This window comes from Corythoichthys intestinalis, chromosome 21 (genome assembly GCF_030265065.1).
Source record: "Corythoichthys intestinalis isolate RoL2023-P3 chromosome 21, ASM3026506v1, whole genome shotgun sequence".
Classification (NCBI taxonomy): domain Eukaryota; kingdom Metazoa; phylum Chordata; class Actinopteri; order Syngnathiformes; family Syngnathidae; genus Corythoichthys; species Corythoichthys intestinalis.
This window is the reverse complement of record NC_080415.1, coordinates 14,303,613-14,324,941: the sequence shown is the minus strand read 5'-3', so window position 1 is coordinate 14,324,941 and position 21,329 is coordinate 14,303,613. Positions and strand designations below refer to the sequence as shown.

General features: G+C 38.7%; 1 protein-coding gene across 1 annotated transcript in view; it reads left to right on the top strand.

Moving 5' to 3' along the window:
• The window catches only part of LOC130910022 (rho GTPase-activating protein 27-like), a 60,996-nt gene that overhangs the window by 4,065 nt on the left and 35,602 nt on the right, over window positions 1-21,329 (top strand). The window contains 2 exon segments of the mRNA XM_057827036.1: window positions 1,934-2,135; window positions 2,137-2,347. Of these exon segments, the coding sequence (XP_057683019.1) occupies window positions 1,981-2,135; window positions 2,137-2,347 (366 nt within the window). The 5' untranslated portion in view covers window positions 1,934-1,980.

Below are 21,329 nucleotides of genomic sequence, written 5' to 3'. Positions count from 1 at the left end.
ACCCCCGTCTCATCTGACTAGAGGGACTTCTTCTTGCTCCTTTACTCCACTGTATTTTTACGGACTATAATTTCGCTTGCTAATTCCCATTAGCCGTTCTGGGGTTCCTGTCTATCCGTCCTGGGAGTGGATCTCTCCTGACTGTGGTACTCCCCAAGGTTTCTCATTTTTCTCCCAATTGACTTTGGAGTTTTTGGAGTTTTTCCTTGCCGGCATGGAGGGTCTTAAGGATAGGGGATACCCAGGACTTGAACTGCATCTATTCATCCTTGTTGCTTCATTTCTAATTGTGTATCATATTGCCTCTGTAAAGCCCTTTGAGACTTCTGTTGTGATTGAGGGCTATACAAATAAATTGAATTGAATTGAATTGAATTGGAAACATTATAACGGCGACATGCAGATGTACGGCAACCAGCACGCTCCAATTCCATGTATCAACCTAGTTTGTTATGGATTGCGCAATCAGAGGTGAGGCTTTACTCGTTGCTGCCGCACCTCTCGTTTCATTTCTTTATTTGAACAGGAAATAGGCAAATTCAGCGATTTTGACTATAAAAAATGTTTGAAATGAGTCATACATAAAGAGCAATGGACAAATATTCATATAAATTTGATGCTATAATTATTTTTTTGTCATGATGACAGGTGAGGCTCTGCCTCACCTGCCTCCCCTGACCGCACGTCACTGGAAATGTGCATGTTTTCTGGAACAGCAAAAAAAAAAAAAGCTTGTTGAATTGATGCGACAAAATAAGGGCAATGCAACATAAAATGGATCAAATCTTTAAGCACAACGAAAGAGTTGAGGAGGCTTATTTATCATATTTAGTTTCATTTGCTCTCATGGGGAGGTTCAGAACATCTTAGCCGTCAATGTGCACTTTGGACTTATATTTGTTCATTTTTGTTATGCTACTTATTCATTTCCTTATGATTTAAAAAAGTCTGTTAGCGCGATCTTCAAAATATATTCCATTTCACTCTGCATAATATAAGTCATTTGGACTTATTTTCCTGAATGTATGTTACTTATATCTTTATTATAAAAAAGTATTATTATTTAAAAAGAAAGAAAAAATAAGTAAATTAGCTTCAATTTGAATATTTATCCTATGTTAATCCTATGATAATGAGGGAAAATAAAAAATAGGAGATGGAGGTTGGGTTATTGCTGTTTTTGTTAACTTTTATTTTGCAAATCATTGAAAAAATATAATTTTGAATGAAAAATAAATAAATAAAATTTCTGGCTCCGTAGCGACCTTCACGTCGGGGAGTTCCGGCAAGAAATTCTAGCCACTTTCACCCCTGGTGAACACTGGTGAAAACGTTGATAAAAGGTAAAAAAAAAAAAAATGAAAAAAATATATATATATATGTGTAAATGTGTGTAGCGCCCCCTAGGAACAAAATCAACATTTCATTTCATTTTTTTTTTTTTTTTTTAAAGGTGAAAGAGGAGGTAACAACGCAAAGGTTAAAACTAAGAACACACCAGTACTATATGAATGGGATACCATATGCGGTGCCCAGACCGCCGTTAGGACTACATCCAGTTTTCTTTGGGTGGGCAGAGCGTGTCCGTAGGTGGGCATTGGCCGCCCCTGTATAATATTCTTTATCTGTGTTTAGCTTTACAGTTCACCTCACCTCAGTGTAATAAACCGTCTGAAAAACGTTTGCCTCCTTTTGAGGAACTGTTCAATATCTAGTCCGTTTGCATCAGCATAAGTATATGGCAGATTAAATATTACACAGTTGATCACCGAGATTGCTCTAAAAATGTTTTTCCCCAATCTGTATATTGATTTAGAAATGTATCCTATCCCTGCAAAGTGACAAAATATGTCGATTATAAAAAAGAAGCAAAAAATCATCAAGTGGGTGCAACTTTTTGAACATTTTTTTTTCTTTTATGCCCTTTTTTCAGCTCTACGATCCTGATGCCATTTTCATGGCAACATTTGTCACCAAAGCATGGAGTTAGTGTCCGTGCAGTATGAGTACGAAATCCATGAGGGCCATCTCATATCTACTGAGCACAATGAAACCGACTTTTCGTTCTCCGGAACCTACGAACCCTGGCGGCGTGTTCGCACCAAGCAACATGCCACCAGGCGTACCTCCATCCCAGGAAGTCGATGCTTATGCGACGACAATGGTGGCCTGGGAAGCGATTGGAGATTCCTGCCATTTCTCCACATTTGGCATCTGTGGTGGTGAGGCTGATGTGACACCTGAAAGAAGCACATGTGATGGAGTAGACGCATCACATGAACAGGCGGGGTTGACTGTGAATGAGGAGGATCAGTCGGCCTCGTGTGAGGTCATTGCAAACCGTGAGGTAAGACAAAGTTATTTTTACATTAAAGGACTACATACGTCTATTTGATATCAACATTTTAGGGAGGATGCCTATTGGTTGTGCCTTTCAGTGGTGGATAAAGTATGCACTTATTTACATTATTATTATTTTTTTTTAAAGTAAAAGTACAGATACCAGTACAAAATTCTTCAGTAAAAGTACAAGTATCCAAGAAAAAAAGTACTCAAAATACCTGCTTTAAAATTTACCTTCCAAGTGTAAAGTAAAACCATTTTCTCCTGACGAAAAATGTAATATATGTTCATAATTTTCTAATCTACAGTCATGTGAAAAATTTAGGACACCCCATTCAATATTCAGTTCTTTATTAAGAAATGTTCGCATATCAATGTCTAAGCTTGTTTTACTTTATCTCTGGAAAAGAAAGTGATTTAAATGGAGGTAAACAACAAAAATTAACATTGTTTTACGCATTAAACCAAATGTATCAACAAAAATGCATATTCTGAGGAAAAAGTTAGGACACCCTACCACCTAATAGCTAGTGTTACCCCCTTTGGCTGAAATAACTTCAGTGAGACGCTCTTTGTAGCCGTCTACCAGTCTTTGATATCAGTCTGAAGAAAGTTTGCCCCACTCCTCATCGCAGAATACTTTCAGCTGTGAGACGTTTGGGGGGGTTCTTGCATGTACAGCCCGTTTCAAGTCACCCCACAGCATCTCAATGGGATTAAGATCTGGGCTTTGATTCGGCCATTCCAGGACTCTCCATTTCTTCCTTTTCAGCCAGTTTTTTTTATTTTTTTTTTATTTACTGGTATGTTTTGGGTTGTTGTCATGTTGCAGGGTCCAGTTTCGCTTCAGCTTCAGTTTTTTCACAAATGATCTCACATGTTCCTCAAGCGCCCTCTGATACACGATAGAATTGATGGTGGATTCTATGACGGTGAGCTGGCCAGGTCCTGTTGGAGCAAAGCATCCCCATGAAACTTCCACCTCTATGCTTCACAGTTGGTATGAGGTTTTTCCTGGAGTGCTGTATTGGGTTGATGCCAAATATGTCCTCTGTTCTGGTGTCCAAATAATTCAATTTTAGATTAATCTGTCCAAAGAACATTATTCCAGAAGTTCCACTCTGGCTAACTTTAGTCAGGCCTTCAAGTTCCTCTTGGAGAGCAAAGGTTTCCTCCTTGCACACCTCGCATGAAGGTCAAACTTATGAAGTCCCTTTCTGATTGCAGAGGCATGCACTTTTTACATCAACAGTAGAAGGAGCCTGCTTTAGGTCCCGTGATGACATTTTAGGGTTTTTGGTGACTTATTTTGGCATCTTGCGGTCTGCTCTTGGGGATGCACTTGCTTAGACGGCCAGACCTGGGCATGTTGACAGTTGTTTTGAATGTCTTCCACTTGTAGACTATCTTCTGGACAGTGGAATGGCTGACTGTATATTCTTTTGAGATCTTTTGAAATCCCTTACCAGACTCATAAGCGTATACAATCTTCTTTCTGAAGGCCTCAGACCGCTTCTTTGATCCCACCATGGTGTTTTCTCTCACTTCAAAAGTCAGGGGCACACCAAACTAAATTTGAGGTTTAAATAAGGCAAGCCTTCTTCAAAACACTGGGTAATGATGTTCGAATCATGTGCACCTGATGTGATAACCCTGTGTGTGATTTTAGCCATTTTAAGTGGAATTGATTTTTTTTTCAGTTTTAATTGTTTAGTTCTATTACATGAATCTCTCAAGATTGTTAAAATTGATATTAAATATCCATATGACCAAACATGTTAGGCTTTCATAGGATGTCCTAATTTTTTCCACATGCCTGTTCATACAGAGATCTGAGTCAATATTCAAAGAATCAGAAATTTTTTGACTGTTCAGTTTTATTTAAAACTGTGCAGAATGGAAAAAACAAGCAATAAAATTGACTGCACTGTAAACATAAGCTTTACAAGCTCAAAAACTCTAAACTTAGCGTATTGGCGGCTTGCGAGCAACTATAAGGCGCATACTGCTACCTTCTGTACTATAGTGTGCAGCACCTATCTGAATGCGCGCTGCTCTCACTAGCCACGTTTACATGCTGACTTTTATTCATACCAATTCAAATAATTCCGAATGGAAATTTCACATCAGCTGTTTACATGTCACTTCATCTATTCCGATCCAGCGTTTACATGTGTCTGCCTTTATTCCGAAAGGACGTTTGACAACTGCCGTCTTGACATGCGCAGATTAATCAAAACAAAGCGTCACGTTGCAAAACATGGAGATCGATCGTCACATCAGCTGCTGTTTTAACTTTTCGAGTGGAAACAAAACTTCAGAATGACACGCCGTTCATTTAAAAAGTTGTGTGGGTGCGCTGTGCGTGTGCTTGGAAGCCATGTTGCAAGTGACGTTACTTATGTCACCAAGTGACGTCACCACGTCAGTACAGAGCATGTGCAGAAAGAACGCAACCAGACACCATTCCGCTTCCCTGTTTACATGATATAATTTTACTTCTAATCGGTTTGGGAAAAGGAATATTCCACCCCTGTGAATCGGAATGAAATTCCATTTGGTTTGGGCCTGTTCATTCCGAATGATGTGTTTATATGGAACACATTTATTCGGTTTGAACAAATATTCCGATTGTAATTGGAATATTTGGCTCCATGTAAACGTGGCAAATGTCTTGTTCACCTGCCTAATCTTGCTTGTAGTCGTGTTGCTGTATCTAGTGCTCAATCAATCAATCAATCAAAACCACTTTATATTTGTACTCAAGTAAGGTACATATACATAAAAATGTACTTCAGTACAGTCACAAAGTACTTTTATTTCGTTACATTTCGCCACTGGTGCCTTTTATTAGTTAGTAGCTGGTAGGGCATGGTCAATTACTGTCACTGTCACTGTCACTTTTACTTTTTATTTATTTATTTTTGTAACACGTGTTTAATACAAATACAAACTTCCAAGTTGCCTCTAGGTGGCAGAATTGCTTTACTAATCTCGTCATGTTTCCCTCTCCAGAACTCAAAGGCGGTGTACTTGTGTTTTTATTGTTGTTTCATTTAGTTGTTTAAGTCTACCGTTTGTTGATTAATCAAAAATGGGTTGTAGTTAGTATTTAGTTTGTAAAGAATCCATATTGTTTTTCTTTTAAAATATTGGCTCGTCAGTTTGATTACCTTCAAATGAAATTGAGCGGTAAATTGTAGGGTTGGGAACAAATGGGGACCGACCAGGGGCGGGACTTAGAGGGATGCTGGGGTGCGACCGAACCTGGGCATGGGTCTCTAAGGGGCCCGGTTTGCGGGCCTAAAGTGGGCGTGGTTGGGCCAAACAAAAAGGTCAGATAATGTCCGGAGCTGTAATACAGTGTTTTAAGTAGGGCGACAGCTATCGATTTTTAAGGTAATTGATTAATCTATCAATTAGTTAGTTTGAATAATTGAGTGGTCGGATTACAAATATTTAATGCGTTGCAGAATAAATGTTAGGGGATGTAAAACAACGAAACAAGTGTTTATGCCTGCAATAACATTTATTTTGGCTTGCTAAGATTGCACTGTCAAAAGAGCATTAAATGCGGAAAAAAAACCAAAAAAACCGTTTTTCAATCTCTTTAGAATTGTGCTTTTATTTGACAAAAGCAATAGATGCTTTTAAAACTAAATTAAAATACTCGAGCGTAACCTCAAATGGTATTAAAAAAAATCTAAAGTTCTCTGTTGGATCTAAGTCCAACAAAAGAACAATTGACTGACGCGTATCAAAAGTCCGGTAGCATAAATGCTATTAAATGTGAATGTTCTTTTTACAATGTTCTCAACAAACAGTTTAAACACATATTCCCACAAAAAGTTGCGAAATAAACTGAATTACAAATGCCTGATCAAACATATTAACTCAAACAAAAACTTAAAAGTTAAATCCTTATGTTGACATTAGGGAGAAGCTGGATCCAACCATACGACATGAGTTATGTCATATTTACTGTTGCCACTAGAGGGAAGTGTATTCATCCAATTCAATAAAACTAATTGCAACACTTTCAAAATAAACCGTGATAAAACCACTCCAATAAAATAATTCTCGAAGCAGCAAAATTTGATTTGAAGCTTTTTACTAATCAAATTCATCGATTAAACTTTGCAGCATTAGTTTTTAGTGTTAAAATATCTCTGCCAGTCTCCTGCTTGGCCAGTTATCTGGTGGGGCACCCGGGCCCTATTCACATTTGTCCCGCCACTGCCTGATACGATTGGTTTTAAAAGGCTCACGTTTACGATTATCTCACAATCCAGTGATACAACAATTATCAATACATTGATAAGGAAATAATATTCTATGAAACGACTATTAACAAGAAAAACGATCAATGAACAAATGACCAATCTTTACAACGTTATTTTGCGCAGTGTCGCAGACAATCTGTCAAAAACCTTTGTCCTCCTCACTGACTATGAGAATCTCTCAGTGAAGCATTTCTGTGAATACTGTAGATGCAATAGATGCAATATTGCAACCTTCCTGTAAACAAAAACAGGTGCTTTCTTTAACTCATTGCCTGCCATTGACAACAATAGACGTACAGTGCGTTTAAACTGGGAGGACTGCCTTTAAATACTTATGTTTGTCAAAATGAACTGGCCGTCTTAGCACCGTCAATGGCAGCCAATGAATGAGCTTAAACTATTCTTGTGGAAAATTTTGTCTGCAACCTGTTGGTTCATTTCTCGGTGGTAGCATATCATAACCTATTGGGATGCAGAGTATCAGTATATGTTAACATACTGACCTAGGGCATAGGTTTGCATTAGCTTGGAACTCCAGACTCACCGCTGTTCCAGCTATAGTGTCTGTGACCCAGCTCCTTATTGGCCTCTCGAGCCCGAACGAAATCGTCCGTGCAATCAGATTCGTTTATTTGCGTGACGAAGTCATCTCCACAACACAAATGGTGACCAAAAACACATTCAGTTGCTAAAACCAACAGTCTGTCTCGCGCTAGCCATGTTGAATAAACTTCTCCGCTCTCCTCGGATGTTTACGTCCTCGCGCTAGTTTCTTGTCGCTTTACCAACGTCACGTCCGGCCGTCACTGATTGGTCCACTCCTCTGTCGGTTTGCTGTGGCTTGCTCCGCGGAATAGTCTCCAAAGTCTGGAGTTCCAGGCCAGGTTTGCATAGGGACGGCAGGGACATAACACTACCAACTTTTCAGGATGCTCGAATTGTTCCCATTAACTTTTAAGCAACCTTATTTGCATTATATAATGACTTCAGTTATATACAGTAGGTTGTTTAGATTGTCTTGTATGGATAGAATTGACCCTACCATTATTAAGTGAATTCTTTTCATTATTTTCAGATTTACATTTACACTATTTTACTTGCTGAATTTGCCAGTCACATTTGATTGGCTGATGACTCGACCCCCCCCCCCACCCCACCCCCCCCACACACCAACACTCATAGCCCCGACAGAAATGCAAAATGTCGACAACATGACGACTCTTCCGCCCCCTTTAATGGGGAGGGATATTAGAAGTGTTTTTTTCGACCAGCAGCAGCCACTGTAAGTACTGTAAAAAGATGTCAATGTTGTGGAGAACACACCACTACATTTGCTTAGAGTTAGCATAACAATAAACTCTGTAAATTTGCTAACCTGCAAAACTCGAGTAGGAAGCTGCTTAGAGAGAAGTGTGTATGTGTTTTCTACTGCTAACCAGAGGTTGCGCTGGACTTTTTCGTTGTCTGTCATTTTGACTGACAGTGTCATAAAAATCCGGTCATAATCTATTTTTACCCGTCACATTTTTAAAATGATAATTAATGACATATTCAATAGTATTTAGTTTTCATTCATTTTTAATTAATATTCTGTCCGAACAAGCTTAACAAGAGGCAAACAGACAGCGGAGCGCACCAATCAGCGACGGGCAGATGTGCCGTTAGCAAAGCGACGAGGGCAGGACGAGGGACTTGCGCGCGGAAGTAAACATACGAGGAGAACGGAGTTTATTCAACATGGCTAGCGCGAGACAGACTGTTATCAATGACTCGTGTCGATGAATTTACCGCGGATTGGAACATTCTCGGCTCTCCCGTTTGCCATCCGTGTTGTTGTAGAGACGACTTTCGGCGCGCAAAAGTGACGTTGCTCGTGAAGAACATGTCACGCAAATAAACAAGTCTGATTTGTCGATTGATTTTGTACCTACTCGAGAGGCTGTGTCCCAGACTTTTCTCTCAGTGTTTAAAAAATACAGGGAGAACAGTCTGGCCGTGCCAGGCAAACACTCAGTTGCCTTGACATTTTTCCGAGTAAGGCCAACGACGTCATGCATCAAGAGAGACAGTAGCTAATTAATATGCTCACTCGCCACCCTGTGGTCTGGGGTGTGAATTGCAACCTGTCAAAATGACGGATGGACTTCAGTTTTTTCCGTCACTGTTTTAAAAAACCGGTCAACGACGGAAAATATTCGGTTAACGCGACCCCTGCTGCTAACGTTAATTAAACTGAGAAATGTCGTGAACTGAGGTTTACCTCCTTCTCCTCAATTTTCATTTTTATTTTATTTATGTGGTCTTAAAGCAGGTCAAATTAGATTTCTTTTTTTTTTTTGTTGTTGGCTGTGCTTGCAGACAAAAACAGTCATGTTTTTTTTCTGAAGGAAGGCTCCATTTTTATTTATTTTTGTTATTCCCTGACAAAGCAGTTTTTTCAGTTATATTTGATTTCTATATATAAACAGACAATGTTGAGTGGTCTTAGGACAAATGTTTACTTTTTTGCATTCTTGGATAGTTAAGAGATAATGAGCAAGTTTGTATTTATTGTGTATGGAAATAAAATTTAAGTTATATTTAAATGTTGCTATTTAAATTAGCTCATAGAATCCAGTCATTTATTCTGGAAACTTTCAAAATGTTTAATTAGTAGTTTTTGAAAACAAAGGTTTGAACCAAACGGTGTATCACCTAAGCCAATACATATGAAAGTTAGTATGAATCAATTCCGATTTATTTTGCATTGATTATTTAGCCTATCAACGAATTCAGGGCCGGCCCAGGCTATTTGGGGGCCCTAAGCAAAATAATGCAAAGGGGCCCATATTTTTGGCCCACCATTTCGTCACAGTGTACTGTGAAACCCATACATGCAATCCAACCCATACGTCCATATTTTGTATATTAATCAGATTTTGTTGCACTGCATACTTCAAACTTCTCACCCCAAATGATTGTCAGTACTTACAGTAGATAGCGCCAAACCTTTTTCTAAAAGAGGAAAGAAAGAAGTTAAGGAAGAACTTTTATTTTTTTAAGCTAGTAATCAAGTATCAAAACTCACAAAAGTCAAATAAAGCAAACTAGTAAACAGAATATAAATTAAACAATTGCCAGATTGGGGGCCCCCTAGTGGTCAAGGGCCCTAAGCAGCTGCATAGTCTGCGTATAGGCTGGGCCGGCCCTGAATGAATTAGTTCATATTTGTGAGAAATGTAGCCCTGACCCCAGTTCACCCAATCTGTTTGGGCTTATTAATGTCCTGTCCCCAGCAAAAAGTGTACATGCAGGTTATGCTGTTATATCGTCCCTGCCAATGTTGAGACCAAACCTACGCCCTTGATATTGATACATTTCCACACCTCTAGTGAGTCGAGAGTTTGATTGAGGAAAGATGTTTGTGCAACCAGCTCATCAGCATGTGTAAGAGGAGGAATAGGAGTAGGAGGAGCTTCTCAGTCATGAACACCAGCTGATTTGAGCCCCCCCCCACCCATCATTGAGAGTTTGGATTCACTTTATATTCTGGAGCTTTTAACAGGGTGCCATCCATCCTTTGGTCCTCGAAAAGTAATTTGTGCCAGGGCAAGGAAAACTTTTATGTTAACTGGCTGTGAGTCAAGTGTGCCAGGTGACAAACAGGTCCAGTGGGCTGGATTGCTGTCAGCAAGGAGTTAAACTAGGCGGCCGCCACGCCCAAACTAAACTGCAGCTTCCCGAACGTGCACACTGTTCTCCTCCTTTTCTTCCTGCTTCTACTCCCAGGAACATGTCACCGTGAACAGTCTAGTTGCTGGATCTTCCCTTTTTGGAAAGCAGGTGAGCGGATACGCACCTGTTTCCGGGGGGATATAGTGACGTCAATGCGTCCAGGTGATTTTTTTTCCAACTTCTTCATTTTTCACATTCCTGCGTTTTATGACTGAAAAGTTTGACTCGTGTGTTTGTGAATGAATGAGTCCCTCGCAGTCGACATGCCAAGCGTACCCCCCTTTCAGTGGAGCGCTGTCTCCATGGTGATGTCAGTAGAGTGCGAAAAGGAAGTGGAGAGGGCTGCGTGTGAGCGAGTGACAATTCAGAAAGACTAAATTCTCTTTCTAAGGCTTCGGTGACTACCATCAATCCCCCGTGCAGTCTGGGACGTGGAGTTTTTGTTGGTATTGTTTAATGAATCAAAATAGTGTGGCTTTTGCACACTGTAAATGTGATGCAGCAGTGATGTTGAATTGCACAGGTCGCCAAGCTTTTTGAAATAGATCTGTATCAAGAAATTCGACATTGATCTGAATCAAGAAACTTGGCATTGACGGTGATCGTCGTCCACAGAGGTTTGAAGAGTAGCCAAAAATTCTACTTAAGTAGGAGTAGTGTTACTTCTAAATTTTATTACTCAAGTAAAAGTAAAAGTCCTCCAAAAATATGCTCAAGTAAAAGTAAAAAGGTGTGAATTGAAAAGAATACTCAAGTTATGAGTAACATTGTAAGTAATTGCTTACAATGTCTGATTTTTAAAATGTTTTTTTTTTTTTTTTTTTTTTTCTCAGCACAACTTTATTTATATGAACTGTGATTTTTATAAGTGTACGATAACCTATGTACATGACCATATTAGGCCAAAGATGACGCAAAAATCATCGAATTGTTATAATGGAGTCATGTGGCTGTTTACGACGTCTCATTGGTGAAACTGAGACAGCCACTGTTTGCATCTGTAGCAAAAATAAAGTCACTATGTTGAAAGAGGAAAAATGTAATGATTTTAGTGTAGCCCAAAGTAGCGGAGTAAGAGTATTGTTTCATCTTCACAAATCTACTCAAGTAAAAGTAAAAAGTATTGCATGGTAAAACTCAGAGGTGGGTAGCAATGAGTAACATGTCCTCCGTTACATTTACTTTAGTAACTTTTTGAGAAAAATGTACTCTAAAAGTTAAATTTTTTTGCGAGCAATGCCAAGAGCAGCTCTACCAATTTCAGCAATGAGACATTGCAACAAAAACCACATGACTCCATGATACCAATCACACACAAGCTTGCTGTTTTATGATCATGCCAGCCTGTTCAAATACATGGCGTCTTTAAAGCACCGTAAAAAATGAAGTATTTGACAAAGAGCGTTGCCCTCAACATGACTCGAATGCACGGATTTCAACCTCTCTGCCAGTTTTTATTTGGCACAGATTGACTACGGAAAACCGGAGATATAATCCTTTTAATTTCATAATAGTAAGTATGAAGGTTGCACATCACATTGACGCTACTGCCCTTTTATTCAGACTAGGAACTTTTGTCCACTAGAGGGCACTCATGTTTTTTGGACAAATAATGCTTCATTTCTGTCTTTCTTCGTTTTTTTTCTCTTGCCGGAATTGAATGTTTTTGGTTTTGTTTTATTTCTTTGGGTTAGTATGGTTATGTAATGGGTTATTGTACAGTATCGTTATAACAACAGATCATATAGATAACTTTGAGCTGAGAAAAAAAATACCATTTGTTTAAAAAAAAAAAAATCAAACAAAAATGTAAGCACTTACTCACAATGTTACTCACTACTTGAGTATTCTTTTCACCAAATACTTTTTCACTTGAGGACATTTTTTGGATGACTACTTTTACTTGAGTAATATTATTTTGGAATCAGGCTACTCTTACTTGAGTAAAATGTTTGGCTATTCTACCCACCTCTGGTAAAACTACTCTATGAAGTACATTTTTCTCTAAATTTAATGGAGTAAAGGTAATGTGCTACAACCTACCTCTGGTCGTCCAGTCTGTTTTGACTGGGAGGACTACCAGCCAAAGAGTAATTTGGCTCAAGTGACTCATAGAAATGTCCCCGATCTGATCAGGTGATAGGAATTCGGGCCTGATTATGTAATATTAAGAGGATTGGAATCGGGTGTAATATATCAGGTTTTTAAAATGTGTTTATTCATTTTTAAAATTAAGTCATTGGCTACCATTGACAGCGATAGACGTGTGATCCATTTTGACTGGGAGGGCTGCCAGAACCATAGTCAAAATGGGTCAGACATCTATTGCCGTGAGTAGCAATTAAACTTGATCACTCAATGCAAGCAATCTCAGTATAAATGGATTTGATGTTTATCACTGTCAATGGCAGTGAGTAAATTAATCTTGAAGGTCATCAAGCTAATGTAAATTTCTGATAAACTACCCGGTAAGTATAAATAAATATGTAATTTTTAAATAGTGATTTTATATACCACAATATCTAAATACCTGTCTTTTGCAGTCGAAGGACATCCCACCCATAAGATTTAAATAACCCACATGCAAATTACCCTTCTTCAGGCCAACATGCACCCCAACAAAAGTAATAATAATTATCATCACAATGGTTAATAAGTGTTTTCGTTGTAAAAATATTTCGAAAAACGGATCCCTTATCCGTCAATGAAGCAACCGGTTTCTACAGAAAGATGAAATGGGACAGAAGAATAAAAAAAATGACCAAAATCTTAAAATATTTGTCATAACAATTGTCGTAACATTTGGTGATATTTCATCCATATTAGAGGTATTGTGTTTAACCTAATCGGAGGTTGGTAGAGTAGCCAATAAGTTTACTCAACTAAGAGCAGCGTTACTTCAAAATGATATTACTTAGGTAAAGGTAAAAGTAGTCATCCCAAAAATGTACTCAAGTATAAGTAAAAAGGTATTTGATGAAAAGAATACTGAAGTAATGAGTAACATTGTGAGTAACTGCTCACAATGTGTCACAATGTTTGATATATATTTTTTATTTTACAATGTTTTTTTTTCTCAGCATAGTTATCTATATGAATTGTTATTATACTGTTCTATGACATATTAAATAACCACACTAAGTCAACTAAATACAAAAAAACCCATTGAATTTCTGCAAGAGAAAAAAATCTACGGAAATTAAGCATTATTCGTCCAAAGAGTATGAGTGCCATCTAGTGGAGAAAACATATTTCCTCTTATAAAACTAAAAAGATCATATCTCCGTTTTTCTGTGGTCGATCGGTGCCAAATAAAAACTGAGAGAGATTAAAAACCGCACTTTCGAGTTATGTTGACAGCTACACTGCTGGCCAAAAGTATTGGCACCCCTGCAATTCTGTCAGATAATGCAGAAATTTCTCCCAGAAACTGAACACAATTATAAATGTTTTGGTAGTAATATCTTCAAAAAACAGAAAAGAAAATGGAAAAACAATTAAATCTTGATCATTTTACTAGAGGTGCATGATAATTATCGGTCCGATAATTATCGGTTCGATAATAGGAATTATGACGTCATCCCGATAAATCCAATAACATTATATATTATCGGGCCTATCGATATTAATTTTGGCAAGGTGTCGGTGGATTGGGATGTGTGCGTTTGACTTGTTTCATGGACCAAGACCACAAAAGTCTCCTCTCCTTTTGCAGCAAATGTTTTATCTGCTGACAAAGCACAATACCTGATGGGTTTATTTTTCAGCGCTCATTGTTCAGGGGAACACATGATCAACAATATTGACTATTTGATGGTGATTGACTCAAATTTTATTTATTTGAAAAAACAAATATGGACACTATTTCAAGTCAAAACTGTTCTTGTCTTTGTTTTTTTTTCATTATAATAATGTTCATGTCATCATGAAAATTCTGGTTAGGTCAAAGGCAAGTCTATGCTGAATCCACCAGTAGTATTTTTGGCCTACATGTTTTCAAAAACCCATGTCAATATACATTTAAAAATTAAATATATATATTATCAGTTATCGGATCGGTATCGGCTTTGAGGAGCAGAAAGTTATCTATCGGTTTCAAAAAATGGATATCGTGTACCCCTACATTTTACACAAAACTCCAAAAATAGGCCGGACAAAAGTTTTGGCACCCTCAGCCTAATACTTTGTAGCACAACCTTTAGACAAAATAACTGCGAACAACCGCTTCCGGGATCCATCAATGTGTTTCTTACAATGGTCTGCTGGAATTTTAGACCATTCTTTGGGCAACTTCTCCAGGTCTCTGAGATTTGAAGGGTGCCTTCTCCAAACTGCCATTTTCAGATCTCTCCACAGGTGTTCTATTGGATTCAGATTTGGACTCATTGCTGGTCACTTTAGAAGTCTCCAGTGCTTTCTCTCAAACCATTTTCTAGTGCTTTTTGAAGTGTGTTTTATTTAATTGTCCTGCAGGAAGACCCTTGATCTCTGAGGGAGACCCAGCTTTCTAACACTGGGCCCTACATTATGCTGCAAAATTTGTTGGTAGTCTTCAGACTTCGTAATGCCATGCACGTGGTCAAGCAGTCCAGTGCCAGAGGCAGCAAAGCAACCCCAAAACATCAGGAAACCTCCGCCATGTTTGACTGTGGGGACAGTGGTCTTTTCTTTGAAGGCCTTGTTTTTTCCTGTAAACTCTGTCAATGCCTTTTCCCAAAAAGCTCTATTTTTGTCTCATTTGACCAGAGAACATTTTTCCAAAACGATTTTTGGCTTTCTCAGGTAAGTTTTGGCAAACTCCAGCCTGGATTTTTTATGTCTCTGGGTCATAAGTAGACGTCTTCCTGGGTATCCTACCATAGAGTCCCTTGTCATTCAGACGCCGACTGATAGTACGGGTTGACACTGTTGTACCCTCGGACTGCAGGACAGTGCAGGTGGTTCTTTATCCACCATCCGCACAATCTTTCGTTGAAATCTCTCGTCAATTTTTCTTTTCCGTCCACATCTAGGGAGGTTAGCCACAGTGCCGTGGGCTTTACACTTATTGATGACACTGCGTACAGTAGACACAGGAACATTCAGGTCTTTGGAGATGGACTTGTAGCCTTGAGATTGCCCATGCTTCCTTACAATTTTGCTCCTCAAGTCCTCAGACAGTTCTTTAGTATTCTTTCTTTTCTCCATACTCAATGTGGTACACACAAGGACCCACTACAGAGGTTGAGTCTTTAATCCATTTTAACTGGCTCTAAGTGTGGTTTAGTTATTGCCGCCACCTGTTCTGTGCCATAGGTAAGTAACAGGTGCTGTTAATTACACAAATTAGAGAAGAATCACATGACTTTTCAAAGGGTGCCAATACTTTTTTCCGGCTCATTTTTGGAGTTTTATGTAAAACGATAATGATTTTTTTAAAAATTCCATTCTCTTTTGTGTTTTTTTTATTGCAAGCAAAATAAATGAAGATATTACTACCAAAGCATTTTAATATCAACCATTGTCTGGGAGAAATTGAGCATTATCTGACAGAATTGCAGGGGTGCCAATACTTTTGGCCAGCAGTGTATGTCAAATACTGAAATTTTTATGGCGCTTTAAAAACGCCACATGATTGAACGGGCTGGCGTGATCATAGTACTGCAAGCAAGATTGCAAGCTGGACTGGTATAATGAAGTCATGTGATTATTGTTGCGACCTCTTAGTAAAACTACTCTTAAAAGGAACATTTTTCTCAAAAATATATTCAATTAAAAGTAACGGAGTAAATGTAACACGTTACTACTCACCTCTGAACCCAATATATGTGCGATGTAAAAATTGTATTACATGTTTATGTTGAGGGATCGGCAGCTCTGCGTCCCTCTCGTGTAAACACCTAATGTGTTTTCAGCGAAAGTTTTTGTACTCTGCGATGGGAGGGAATTTGAAGGTGACATGACATCAATGGCTTATGTGCCACATTGACCGTATGGTTTCTCTTGCGATAATGACCCCTGGAAATAAAAATAAAATATTTGTTTCGTATTGATTTTGTATTTTAATTGGCTTTCTGTTGACCAATCACTTAAAAATACAAAGTCGTTCTCGTTCCAACATGAATACTCCCACCACATTTGACGGCCCTGCAAGTCATAGTCTCCAAATAAAGCCGGACAGACAGACTCTTGTGATTCATGATTATTTTGTTGCTTCTCTATCTCAACGGGAAGTGGTCACTGATTGAGGAGTGTCACAAACTTTGTCATCAGTAGGTCAGTCACAGAAATGCACAAATGTGTGAATTTTTCTATTCAGCTCCTTGTTGACGAACAGCAAGTTGTGCATTCCAAAGTTTAGAGGTCAAATTTAGTTCATCTCTAAAGATGATTTCATAAGAGATATTTTCATCCAAGCTGCTAATACTTGGCAGAGGTTGCATGTACAATGAGAAAAGACTTGAGAGAGTTGAAAGCAGTGCAAATATTGAGTAAATGTTCCATTTTGAAGGATTGTATTTACTGGTAAATACATCTTTACTAGGAATTGGTTCTTTAAAACATTATCATTATCATTGCAAAAAAGCTTTTTCTTGCCAGGTGTACCTTATGTCCTGTCCCTGCTGCGGCGAATACGCACTTAAAACATTGCATGCTGACAAACTGCTCCAACAGGTCGTGTTGGAGCACCTGTACTGTCACACCTCTTGCACTCTTTCACTTCAATGTGCTTGTTTTATCTCGTCGATAGTGTGATGCAGAGTTTTCCGGCAGCCAAGACCACTCCCCTTGTCGCTAGGACAACATGCCTTCATGTTTGTTATTTTACTTTAAATGATCGGAGTGGATTTTAGTGATTAAGCAGGGCCAAGTGGGTTAGTTTGTTAGCTGGGATGAACCTGAAAACCTGAACATGTCAACCTGTGCTTTCTGCAGTAGGCCTAATGGTATTTTGGAGAGTAATCTTTGAGCCATTTTTTAGGAAACTGGGTTAATGGTAACAGTATTCATTTAAAATGTGAAATGTAAAAGGCGTTTTAGAGGAGTTCCAGGACTCGTTTTGCAAAATAGGCAACTGAAACCTAAACTATGTGTGATATTTTCTGTTATCTGGAGGGCCTTGCAGCTAGGAAGTGCTACCAATTCTGTGCAGGAAGTCACAATTTATCACATGCTTTTGTACTACTGAATTTTCATGGTCTGGCTTCATCGTAGCCCTAAACTTGCACACACGTGGTTCAGGGAGAAAGTGTTGTAATTCATTCACATGGTTTTTCTCTTGGCCTTTTTCATTCTAGGTCATGAGGAATGTGATGTAAGTGCAGAGAAGGTGGTAGGAGCTGAGGGGGGAGCCAGGGGGACTCAATAATAGCCCGACTGTGCTCGCTGTGGCGTGATTTGGGCCCCAAATGGGTGTCCCATTGTGCGACTGCATGCCTGCTAAAGTGGTGAAGTAATCAAGCGGGCTGCTGCTGCTCCTGTCGAAGCAACATTCATGACACGAGTACTTTTTTTTTTTTTAACTGAGAAAACAAGCTAAAGTTACTCAGTTTTTCTGTCGTAAAACCTTGATCAACTCACATAAGATGTTTTAAGTCATATTCACACTTTTTAACAAGTATAGAAATAACCACTAAACAATAAAACCAGCTTGTCAACAGTCATACAAGTGTAAAGACAAATTTGGCACTGTTTAGTAAGGACGGCGTTTTGCAGTGCCAGATTTATTTTCTGGTGGCAATGCTGCTCCACCCCAGTCCTGTAGGTGGCGATTATGCATGATAAGAAAGTGGGCTGGCTCACGTAGCATGGTCTCTAGCTATGAACATGCCTGGAGGGCTGGCAGTTCACAATCACTGCCCAAAAAAATGGATTGGACGTCTGCCGTCATTAATGGCAGCCAAAGGGTTAATTGGTCGAACAAACGAAACTAACAAACGAACGAACGAAACTAACTAACTGTGTCGTGAATAAATAACGCCATTGGAGTATAATGGCGTTACTAACGGCGTTATTTTTTTCAGTTGTGAGTAATCTAATTACTTTTCTCATCTTGGCAACGCGGTTACTGAGGATGTAAAGGCGTGCGTTACTATGCATGACAACGTTGGTTGAATGACGTGAGAAATGTCTGTGAGAAACACAGACTCACGGAGATGAGAGAGCAGAGCGGGAGTGGGGAGGAGGGAAGGGAGTTGTGACGTCGTTGCAAACGCGACGCTAGGTGGCTCCATTAATACCCGACTGTCGCCGATAGCCTACAAACTACGCCCACATGATGCTACGGTAGATATCACATGTATATAGAACTAGATGCGAAATGACTGACACGGCGGCGTTAGCACATGTATAGAGAACTAGGTGCGAAATGATAAGATACGCCGGCTTTATTAAACAGCCGCCATCTTAAATCAGTAGACTGCTCAGGAAGGCTCTGTTGTAGAAAACCTTCCTAGAGATCCTAAGTAACTTTTTTATCTAAAATACTCCTAAATCAGAAAAATCTTGACTTGAAACTATCTTTAAATGATGAAACAGTTTAAAAACTTTCCCATGTCAAAAGTAGACGGAAGGGAACTAATGCAATAACGGGAGCAATTCTAGCAACTTTAACGGTTGATTCACAACATTAAATGACTTCCAAACATAGCAAAGGGTACTATCTAGTTATCGCCATATCCGCAATACCACTGTGTCTAGTTAAGTTCAGGGTAAAGAATTGGGCTAGGGCCAATTGTTCCAAAAACCCTTTGAACTTCACATAGTGTCACCTATGTTTTTTTGGGGAATGAAGAAAAAAACAAAACAAGAAAAAAAAAACATGAAAAGTAACACCAGTTACTTTGCCAAGTAACTAAGTACTCTTACATTCAGGTAACTGAGTTACTAACTCACTTTGTAACTAATTACTTTTTTAAAGTAAGATTAACAACACTGCTAACTACCCACCTGTTAGTTCATAACGCGTTACATTTACTCAGGTACATTTACTTGGGTGACTTTTAGAGAAAAATTTACAACTTAGAATAGTTTTACCACACAAAACTTTTTTTTTTTTTTTTTAACTGTTCTGTTCAGCTGCACAGTACTTTTTACTTTTACTTGAGTAGATTTGTAAAGAAAAAACTCTACACATATTCTGCTACTTTAGGCTACACTAGAGCAGTTACATTTTTCCTCTACATATGGACGTTCTTTTTACCAGAGATGCTGACACTAGCGCTACCAGTTTGACCATTTTGATGTCACATCAATAAAAACATGATTCCCCATATACCATTCAAAGGTAATGTTTTTTTCTCCACTAGAGGGCACTCTTGCTCTTTGGGTTGGTATTGAGTCATAGTGTTCTGGTCTAAATTCGATTAGTTTTGCGTCATCTTTTTGGCATATACGGTCGTCAATCTAGCCTGTGCCTCTTGACTAATCAGAGATTTGCGTACGTCGCCCTCTAATGTTTCGCTGCCATTACTGGGGTGTTTGCACACCAATAGCAGCCCAGTGTTAGTCAATGTAAACAGTAATGTTAGCTGCTGCAATAATATGTGGATATAAGATCGCAGACTGGGAACCACTGGGCTACTTTACAGTATAATAATAACAGTTCATATTGATGAAGTTGTGCTGAGAAAAAAAAATACCATTATTAAAAAAAAAAAAAAAAAAAAAAAAAAACAGACAGCAGTTACTCACAATGTTATTCATTACGTGAGCATTCTTTTCAACAAATACTTTTTTTTACTTGATTAAATCTTTGGATTACTACTTTTACTTGAGTAATATTATTTAGAAGTAGCACCACTCTTACTTGAGTGAATATTTTGGCGACTCTACCCACCTCTGCTACCTACCTAACTAACTAGCTAACTAACCTATTTTTCGGACTGTAAGTCATCTTTTTTCATAATTTGACCGGGGGTGCGACTTATACTCTGGAGCGACTTATGTGTGAAATTATTATCACATTATTATGTCATTTCACATGTTTTAGTGTTTTGGAATGACAGTGATGGTTTGGTAAACTTATTATTATGTTCTTTATGCTATAGTTAACTAAATAACTCTTGATAACTATGTAAAGTTAACAACGGGCATGCACGTTCTCAGTTTGTTGTTTATACGTCATATGCCCCTTTCACATACGCCGAAACACTGTTAAAATCCCGGGATTTAAATGGGCAGCCCTTGTAAGTGAAGGCAATTTTCCGGGTTGACTGACACGGATATTACGCGGACATTTCACAGTTATGTCTTTGTATATATCCGGGAGTCCCGGAACGAGGCGTATGTGAAAGCAAGCGTTAAATTCCTGGGTCACAGGATGATGGCTGATGACATAAATATAGCGGGCTGATCGTCACTTCCTCTTTCTTCGCAGAAAGACGAAAAGCGGTGAAAAAACATCGCAATTATCAATATAGCAAGCTAGAAATAGCTAAATCAAACTGAAAGCAACACAATTAAATTGCTACTGGATCGTAGAGCCGAGGAAGAGAGTCCATCTTTGGAAATGTGTGGTTTTATTTTTCTTGCCGATTTTAGGGTCCGCAACTACAGAAACAAGGTTTTACCTCAAAGCAGAAAACAACGGAGGGAAGCATTTAAGGGTTTATTAAATACAAACAAAAATGCACGAGATCACAGAAAAGGTGGAATAACACAATGTGTCCGTGACAATGGTTCGAAGGGTTCAATAATACTAACCTAAGCGGTAGGCAAAGAGCCGATAGGACAAAACAAATCCACTCAAATACCAGCACAACGTAGGGGATTTCAAAACAAGGGCGACAGAGGTGTCGAATTTTGCTGAGCAAGTTAATATCTCGGCACCCGTCTCTTGGATTGCCTGGGCTTAAATACAGTCTTGGTGAGCTGTAATTGGCTGCAGTTACAACGTCGGGAATGCTTCCACAAAAGGCTCTGTAAAAAAACACGATTTGATAAAGACTGTGACATCTGATGCCAATCAAAAACTGACGGAATGTCCGGGTTATAATTCTGTGAAAATGT